We start from the raw sequence: 10,329 nt of genomic DNA, 5'->3' as shown, positions 1-10,329 counted from the left end.
TGCAAAGAGGATTAGAAATGGAGGATAAGGCTATACATGGCTACTATCCATGATGGTTATACTCTGCCTCCAGTTGGAGGCAGCAATGCTTCTGAATATCAGTCGCTGGAAAGCAGTGAAAGACAGAGTGGTCTTGTGCTCCCATCCTATTGCAAGTTTCCCGCAGGTATCTGGTTGCCCACTGTTTGAGAACAGAATGATGGACTCAATATGCCACTGGCCTGATCCAGCAATTCTTACATTTGTTGGGAAACTCCTGGTTTGTCTAGATTGTCATCAGTGTGGTTGCTGCAGTTTTATGCCTCAATAGAGACAATACATGAGTTTTTAGAATTGAGATTCTAGCTAGCATGGTTGCAGCAGAGAGCTTCAGATAAATTAACTATTCAGCAACTATGAAACTGAAATACAATTCAGGAAAGATTACTCTCCTTTCTTCTCGCACTGGTTTGTACAGGACAAGCGCTGGCCTACAGAAGCTCAACTTCTTCTCTGCAGACGCCTCCTCCACCGTTACTTCTCCGCTTCCAGTAAATCCAACTAAAGTCTAGGGCAAGATCCCAAAAAGAAACAACTTCAATTCCCAGCAAGCCATGCGGGGGACCGCCCTCTAAGAAGCTTCTCCCCGGACTACAACTCCCAGTACGCTGCGCGGCGGAATCCCTCTGCCCCACCCTCTCAACGAGGCCCGGCGTTCCCGGCCGCCTTTCGGCCGGACTTCTTGTCCCAGCAGGCCTTGCGGCCCAGTGCTGCCGGTTTCCGGGGGGAAGGACCGAGCGTCTCTCTCTCGCCGTCTCTGTGCCGTTGGCGAAGCTGAGGAGGTGCTGCGAGGCGAGACGGGCCTGGCGCTGCCGCGGCGGAGAAGCAGCTAGCCGGACTCCTGGCGGAGGAGGAGGCGGAGGAGGAGGAGACCGGGGACGCGCTAGTAGGGGCCTAGGCCGGGAGGGGAAGCTCTCCGCGCCGCCACGACGACGACGACGACGACGGCCAAGATGCTCAATATGTGGAAAGTCCGGGAGCTGGTGGACAAGGCGTGAGTATTATGGGGTGCCGGGGGAACATCTGTATGTCTTGTTTGGCTGCCCCTCAGCCCGCCCGCCCCCACTCTTACTAAACTCTTACTACACCCTTACTCCTCGATCGCGTTCCGTTGATCCAGTTCCCTTCCCATTATCCCCCGTCTGCCCAGCCACGTTTTCTGTAACGTCCACCTTTGCTCCCACCCCGTATTAGGGTCTCACCCGCTAGCCATCCTGCCCACCCTCCCCATCTCCGGTCCTACTCAGAATCCCTCCCGTGTTTCCCCCTGTGCTTGCTCTTTCCTCCTCCTCGCCCTCTTTTGCAGTTTGTCGTTCTCGACGAAACTTCTTAGGTTTCACTTGGCTGTAACTGATACATGTACCTGCCCGTGCTCACGACCCGGTCTTTCCCTTCCAGTGGGATTTCGGCCTCTTTGTAGTTGACTCTCCACACAAGAGTGGTATTTTTGCTACTTCTTGGGGATCTTGGCCCTTTGACTCCCCATAGAACTTAACGTCTCTACTAGGGCCCATATGCTTTCATATGTTTTCAGTTTTTCCTTTTCCTTCAGAGGATCTCTTTTTTCCTTTCCCAGCACCACACTCCTCTTAAGCCATAATACTTGCAGATGTTATCTGTGAGCAACTCATATTCAACCTTCGTTGGAAGCGCATGACTTTCTGAGCCTGCCCTTGCTGATTTGGAGCAACCTCTGAACTTTCATAGGCATTTAGAAGAGTGGCAGTGCCTATTCCCATTTTTAGAAATAGCTAGGCTACCTAAACTATTCTACTCCCCCCACCCCCTCACCAAGTCTTAGTGAAGTGGTGGAGGAAAAGGAACTTCATGCAGGAAGTAAAAACTTGAAATTTTAGCTAGGGTAGGGTTGGTGGTGGTGGGGAATTACTATATGTACCAGGTACCATTTTGAGATCATGGCATTCCTTTAAATTAACCTGTTTGAAGCACAACAGCCATAGTAAGTCCCAAAACTGTCAGTAAAAAAATGTGGGATGGGCAATCACACAATATTTTGCACCACCCTTGCTTGTGGTTAGGGAGCAACACACATGCTCACTCCGCCTAAAAGTGCAGCTCTTGTGTAATGCTTCTCAAAACATGATATTGTTAATGTAATTCTCAAGAACGCTAACTTTCAGGAATTGTCTTTTAATCAATGTTAGAAAAGGCAAAGGAAGCATGCCTTGAATTCTTCCTGCTATCAGCACCTTGCACTACCTTGCACTACCCAGTGGAAACTTCTGTAGAGTCAGAAGCAAAGCTTCCTTTTAGACACCTCTGTGAAAAGAACATTTGCTAAATAAATTTCCATATATGTAATGTCACTTTGTGAACTTTTGGTGGTTACAGTGTTCATTGTGAATGTTGATATTTAAAGAGACTATATACAGTGTTTTAATCCATCAAAATATGTTGGTGCTTTAATAATTGTGATTTACAGATACTTCTTTGCAGTGAAAACATTACAAGACAATTGCTGTGTTATATATCACAAGAGAAAGAAACCTTGGTTTCATAGTAATTGAGCAGAGGAATGTGTGAAACAGAGTATTTAACATTTCTGTACACACAGTTACATTGATAGTGGGATATTGTGAGCGTTTTCAAATTTAGTAATTTATTTTTACATACATCTCTTAGGTAATATTGTAGAATGCATATCACAGGTTTGATTTCTGTTCCTGTAGTAGTTTGTATTTACAGGTTTGCAAATATGTTGTAAATGAAGGTAAGATGCTGTTGTCTGCCATTGGCATATAGCAGCATTGCAGTACCTATAGCTGTCCAGATGTAGTTGGACTCCAACTCCCATCAGCCTCTGTCACTAGACAGTGATCAGTTTATGGGAGCTGTAATCAGAGTTTATGGGAGCTGGAATCCAGCAACATTTGGAGGGCTACAAGTTCCTCATCCTACCTATAATAGGAATGCTGCAAAAATAACACTCTGAAATCCAAGACACAATGCATACCAGTGCACCAAAAGCTTCATAAAAAAGTTTTCAGAAGACATGTGATTGGGATTTGGGTCACTTTTCAGAAAGCAAAGCCTGTAACACTGTTTAAGACAGCTCAGAATGGCTCTCTGTTGTTGTATAAAAAGAACCCTATGCTAACTTCAGGGCAGAATGTAGGTAACATTTGTTCAAAGAATAGCATCAGTTCTAAGTGAAGACAACAGTGCTTTCATGTACATCAATCTTGGCTTAAAAAGGCCTGCTTATTTTTAGACCTACTCTGACCTTGAAACCACACAGAGCCTCTGATGTACATTACTGGATTCTTCAATAAGTTCACAGAAACCTTGAAGCTGAAAATATATTGATTGAGAAATGATCTCAGTATACCCATAGCCCCCCCATGTATTTAAGATTTGTTGCAAAGTTCGATATCTTAATTGACACTGTCTGTTACATATTTCACAACAGCTGGGCTTAACTGATGGTGTAGTCACTGTGTCATCCTCAGCCTCCCCATGTGCACCAGCCCCCCAAAAGCAGGTTGTTTTCATACACCAGCAAATGGACCCAGATTATTCCCCCGCCCCCTGGCACTGCAATTTGCAGCTTTCTTGTCTGTCTTGGGAGCCAACAGATCCTTGGTTTTCCCAGCTCTGCCCCCTTCCCACCCTTGAAAGCTGTTTCAGAGCTTTATGCTGGCTGCTGCTGGTGTGGATACTGCCCGCTTGGACTTTCAGTGAGCAGAACAGGGACCACTTTATATACACCTCAGCCAAACTTTCTCCAGTGTGATAGATTAGAGACTTGGGATTGCTGTTTCCAATTTGCTTTGGCTCTCCTGCATTATCAGCATTATTTATCAACATGTTAGATCACATACTCTTGTGCTCAGCACTGTACAAATGTCTAACAAAAACTTCCTACCCCAACTAGCTTGCAGGTTATGGCAGTTAGTTAAGTGTTTGTCAATTGTTGCTCCCACCAGGAGCCCCTATGTTTGTTTATAGGATATATCCCTCCTTTCAACATATGCAAATCAACTTACGCAGATCATCATAAAAACAATAAAATTCCATATCAAAATTAAATGCCAGTAAAGTCAACAAACAGAGCACATAAAAAACCTAATAAAGGGATCTTAAATGTACAGGTAATTAAAACCATGGCAGAACTGAGTGTTGTCTAAAAAGGTAATAACTGACCACCAGGCAAATATGCTGAGAAGAAAGTTCTACAATATGGCTGCCTTCACAGAAAAAACAACCTCTCACTGATTGCTACCCGCCTAAACTCTAAAGATGGAATACCTGCTGAAGGATCTCAGTGTAATTTTCTCAGTTCATGGGCCAGCTTGCATGGGAGTTGGCAATGTTTCATCTAAAGATGGTTTAAGAAAGCAGCAAAAACTTCTGTTTGTGTGCTTGTTGCTTATCCCCCCCATCTGTTTTTAGGCTTAAGGGAATGCTTTTATCTTCTCATTCCCCTCTGCTTGGCATAACTCCTGTATGAATTCTGACTAAAAGTTGCTACTGTTGATGTATCTTAATTCCTTGAGGTTGCAATCCTGTTCATACTTCCCTGTGATTATGTCCATTAAACACAGGGTTTGTAAAACTTGTAGCTCAAGGTGATTCTTGGTTTTAATAATACAGAGTTGAGTAGAACTTCTCAGTGTGGAGGAAAAAAACTAGTGAAAGAAAAGATTATGCTTGCCACAGGATGGTATGAAGTAGTTTGGGGCTCCAACCAACCAGCTTATGTAGCTCTGTTGCTATATATAGTCAAGAGGATTTTGTATCTTTCATTTTATCCCTTCTTCCAATGGAGTAGCTCACATACAGCGGAGTTTAGAAATAATTCATCATGGAAATAGTGCCACATACCACAAGAGCTGTAAAAAAACTCCACTAGTGTGTCGATTTTTAGAGTGAGGTACTGTCTGCCTAAAGATGTAATTGCTGCTTGCAGCCCTCTCATCTATGTGTACTTGTCTTTTCTGGGCTAAATTACAGTCTTTCAAGTTAATTTTAAACTTGTAACATTTGAACAAACATAACCTTTGATTTTTATGAGCTTGAAGCAGTTTTTATTACGGTAACTGGTTGAAATCGCACAGCAGCAAGTAACGAGGAACACTGAGAAACATTTATCCTAAGCTAAGCAGAGTTTAGTCAAGTTGATAACTTAAATCTTTCTAACCTACTTGATCAAGAATGATCCGGGCACTGCATGGTGGTTGACTCATGTGACAGGTCCATACTGAATACTACTTGACTGATTTCATAGTAGATTATTTTGGTGTGACTTCGCTGTTAACTGTGTTGAAGAATGATAGTCTTCTTTCTTTCTTCCCTCACCTCTGTGCACTCCAACTCTACACTTTGGTTGCACAGTTATAGTTAGTATTTTGTAATGTGCGTGTTTAGAATTTCCTCCTTTTTAGACTTGTTGAGCAAGATACTGAATCATGCTGTCTTCCCTTAACTTTAAGCCTTATGCATACAGATTTGGGAAGAAAACAATCCACCTGTTGTTAAGCTTTTTATCTTTTAAAATGGGATTCCATGGTTCATTTCACAGAAATCTGAGCCGGGGGGGGGGGGGGGATGCTTCATTTTATGTGATAAACTCTTGCTCAAATATATTTCACCTACCTGAGTTTGTAGATTTAATAGATGGCATTTAGTCCATGCAGCTAATAAATATTAGAATGTGGGTGGTGGTTCAAAATTCACTTTGAGAAAGTTATTTTAATATTCTGTTATTGGTTTTCAATATATAATTACAATGAGAGACGATTTAGTTTGACAGGATTACTCATCCATATGTAATATCTTTGATAAGCTCTGTTGGTCAAAGTTAAGCAATGATAATGTGATACTTAACCCTAAACCATCACTGTTATTTTTTTTAAAAAAAATCAATCGTTGAGTTTAGTTAGATCAAGAAAAATAAGCTTGTTGCTTATGTAGAGTGTAATTATTTTATAAGGCATACAGTGGTACCTCGGGTTATGTATTTAATTGGTTCCGGATTGCTGTACATAACCTGAAAAGTATGTAACCTGAAAAATTTGGTTTGCGCATGCGCAAACTAAAAAAAACCCGCTTCTGCGCATGCGCAGACATCGAAAACACATCTGTGCATGCACGAATCACAACGCTTCGGGTTGCGCTTCCGGGTTAGTGGAGTTCGTAACCCGAAAAGTATGCAACCCGAAGCGCATGCAACCCAAGGTACGACTGTATCTTCCTCTAACTTGTACACAGTGCTATAACCTGTTATATTTGTGACTTTGACAAAGAACAATGAACTCCAGTATTATCTGTCTGAGAGTGACCTATGGTGAACTGTGCCAGCCTTGTATTTAAGCACTTACCTGGTAGCCCTGGGCAACCAGGAGTTCCATGTAGATGGAAGGTGGATCAGGTATTCCGTCTGTCCTAAGCAACAAAACCTTCCAGAACATAAATTCTTAGCCCAGTAGGTTGCTACTGGAGGGATGGACTTCTCTATGCCTCCTCTGCCAGCCCCATCATGCTAATAAAATTTCATGTAGGCTAGTAAATTTTGTGGACTTGTTTGTAAAGCTGAACTATTCATTGTCATGGTGAGAACAATAACTTTGAAACACAACGAGAAATAATTTTGTTAAGGATTTCAGGGAGACCTAGTGTTATAGAACAGCCTTCCTCAAACTAGTGACCTACATATGTTTTTGACCATAAATCCCCTCAGCCTCAGTCAGTGCAAGTTATGTATAAGCTGCCCTATGCACCAGGTTGGGTAAGGCTATGATTGGGCGATATTGTGGCAGTAGGGTATAAGAGTAATGTTCATCAGTTCAGCTAAATCATATACAAGGTGCATGAGTCCCGCTCAACTTTTTCATGTCGGTTTCAGCTGAGTGCCAAGAGCGGCAAATCATTGGGCCCATATGACTACACTGTAGTTGTAGCTGCCTTGGCTTCTGCATTGGCTGAAAAGACTTTTAAGGTGGGATGGCTAGCCTGTAACCTTCCTGATGTTTTGGGAAGTTTTTAATGTCTGATGCTTTATTGTATTTTTAATGCTTTGTTGGAAGCTGCCCAGAGTGGCTGGGGTATAAATAATTATTAGTGTGGTGGTGGTGGTGGTTGTTATTCACATCAGCCACAACAAGCATGGCCAACAATCACAGATGCAGGGAATTTTAATCCAGTAACATCTGGAGGACCACAGGTTTGCCACCCCAGTTTATAGATTTTACCTGGCTCGCCTCTCGCATCCCCCTTTCCTGCGTGTTTCTTTGGAGTTGAGTGGTATGAAAGTATCATGATGGCTTTAATCCCTTATTTTTGTGATTGTAAATTGCTTTAAGCCACTTTTAATACTGTGTTTTAATGTTGTAACCTGCCCTGGTATCTTATGGTAAGAATAATAATACTTTATTTAGTTCTGATATCTTCTCTGGTCAGATAGGGTTTGCAGGTTTTTGAAGCAGTATAAAACCTGCAAGAAAGTGGATGCGTTCAGATGTACAGTAATGGCAAACCATTACATGAGCACACACTAGCTTTCAGACTCCCATCTTTCCCTGCCACTTATGGATACAGTGGTACCTTGGGTTACGAACTGAATTTGTTCCGGCCGGAAGCGGATTGCGTTCATATCCCGGGGCAAAGTTCGCAACCCGGGACACCTACTTCCTGGTTTGTGGAGTTCATAACCTGAAGCGTTCGTAAGCAGGACTGTTCATAACCCGAGGTACCACTGTAATGGCAAAACCACAGTTTGATGGTAAACTGGAAACATATAGTTTGTTGCTAAGCAGAAGCTTCTCATATTTCAGGTAATGTGGAACTCCCAAGTTTGAATTGAGTCAGCTGGTCAGATAAAATGAGGAAATGCACTATAAGCACTGATGGCTATATTATATTACTTCATATTTCTATAAAAGCATAGGCCGTTTTTTGATACATAGGTACCTAACAGTGGTGGGGCTCTGCAGCACATAATCACACTGCTACCGTGTTTTCCCGAAAAAGACATACCCATAAAATAAGCCAAGAGCTGCTTGCCAAGCTGTTGCAATGACACAGGTAATGATTTTCAGCTGGTATAGGGACCTTGTTCCAAATGGAGAAATAATTTTAAATCCACATACAATTAAGACTGAAGTAAAAAAAAAAAAACAATGTTGTGAGCATTCTGTAGAAAAGTGTAGAACAGCATGGCATTTCTTTCTATGGAAGGCCTTTGGATATTAGGGGAGGGGGGTTGATCCTGTATCCAGTCATTCTTTTCCTGGTATGATCATGTCTAATGCAAAATAACAGATGGGGGGTGCATCTTCTTAGAGAGCAGGCATAGGCAAACTCGGCCCTCCAGATGTTTTGGGACTACAACTCCCATCATCCCTAGCTATCAGGACCAGTGGTCAGGGATGATGGGAGTTGTAGTCCCAAAACATCTGGAGGGCCGAGTTTGCCTATGCCTGTCTTTGAATGTCTGATCTCAACAGAGATGTAGATGGATTTGTGGGGACTTGGTAGATCTGATGCCCTCCCTCTTTGCATTAAGACATCATTCTACAACACGTATGGAAGTTGGGGGTTACATTGAACAAATTCATCCCATTAGTACAATGACTTCATATGCCTTTCTCAGATCTGTTCTGAGGCTCCCCCCAACTCCCTGGAACAGATTTGGGGGTATGTGGGAAGAGGAGAGGAAGTCCCATTGTGCAGGCATATGTCCTTGAGCTAATAGAACACCTTGGTTGGTTACAACCCCTGGAATCTAGATTATAGATACTTATGAAATACTGGTTTATCTCGGATAGGAGGAACTCAAGAGTCTTTCCCAGGTACTCTTAAATGCTATCTGTGCATGCCACCTCCACCCTTGACCTTTTCATGTTTCACTGCACACTGCTGACACTGCTGCTAAATACAGGGATGTAACAGCACTTCATAAAGGTGTGGCTGCCATTTCTGAAGGGGCATTATTGTGACTTTTAAAAAGCATTTTGCATCACAGTTTCTCATGATGCTGTCTACCAGTTCAAGTAACTTGGATATCTTGGTTTTCACTAAAAATTGTTTAAAAACCTGCAGACGTTGAAAAAGTTAGCAAGTGTTTTTGGTCACTTGATGGAGAAAGTAAAGTGGTTAGAAAATGAACTCGATCCTTTGTGGTAGAGTGCACTGGCATGCTCAGATATAGCAAGGTTCATTGCTTTAGCCACAACTCTGTGTTTTTAATGGTTGAAATGGGAGAGTCTTGGTACAATGGAAACAAATGATTGTTCTTCCTCCAGTATCATTTGTTTCCAAAATACAAGCATACAGTGTTTCCAGATCATTGTTGTGAAGCAGATTTGTGAAGGCTTGGGAAAAACCAAGGAACTTAAGGGTGGAATGTTATTTTCCCTTTGTCTTCTGATGGCTGAAATGGAAAACACTGACATTTTGGGGAAACAGGTGAAAACTCATACATTATTTTTTTCTTTAAGGGTGCTAAATGAAATTACATTTTAAGCAATGTTTGGAAACAGTTGTTAGACATTGTATACTGCTGCATTTGATTAGATTACACAAAGCCCTGATGTTGGCAAAGTGCTTCCAAACCAGAAGGGCAATCTGTGAGTCTTCCAGGAATATTGTTCTTGTACCATGGTTGTAAAGCCTTTTGTGCAACACAGCTTCTAACCCTTACATGCCAATTGCTTCCTCCATCTTCTGCATCAAGTGAAAAAATTGATGAGCATTTTAAAATATGTTTATGTGCGTACATGAACATAAAATCACACAAGGGATAGATGTACACGTGAAAAGAATATTCAAAGCTGCCATTTTCTCAGTCCGTGGAGCTTAGCTTGAAGTTTCAAGATAAGACGTCATGGATCTTTCAGATGCTTATTTCTCTATAAATTATAATCAACTTGAGTTATGTTAGTATTTACAAGAATATATTATTTACTTGGATGAGTCAGGATATAAATAAATATGAGTTGAGGATAGCTAATTTTGTCTCCAGTTACCATGACACACACTGTATATGATAATGATGTACTACTGGCTCACAATCTAATGAAGTTTAACTGACTATACAGATTTATTGCTACTTCATAATTACATTATAGCAACATTCTTTTATTTTCTATGTTTTAGAAAAAACAACAACTGCCTCCTTTAGGCATGCTGGAACCCTGACTTCTTGTAAGAAGGCATTGACCACTTACCTGTCCCCACTGGCCTTTTTAATGAGCCAGGAAGGACTCTAGCACTCATGTGGTGGCTTTCACATTTCCAAGTTTCGTGTCCACATCCTCAGGCTGTACATAC

General features: G+C 41.9%; 1 protein-coding gene across 1 annotated transcript in view; it reads left to right on the top strand.

Annotated features, from left to right (window-relative positions):
• Positions 1-767: 767 nt before the first annotated feature.
• Positions 768-10,329, top strand: part of CLINT1 (clathrin interactor 1) — a 62,834-nt gene continuing 53,272 nt past the window's right edge. Inside the window, 1 exon segment of the mRNA XM_033140377.1 lies at positions 768-1,033. Coding sequence (XP_032996268.1) covers positions 993-1,033 — 41 coding nt within the window. The 5' untranslated portion in view covers positions 768-992.

This window comes from Lacerta agilis, chromosome 2, assembly GCF_009819535.1.
Source record: "Lacerta agilis isolate rLacAgi1 chromosome 2, rLacAgi1.pri, whole genome shotgun sequence".
Classification (NCBI taxonomy): domain Eukaryota; kingdom Metazoa; phylum Chordata; class Lepidosauria; order Squamata; family Lacertidae; genus Lacerta; species Lacerta agilis.
Note: the sequence above shows the minus strand (reverse complement) of the source record. Positions and strands in the feature narration are given on the sequence as shown.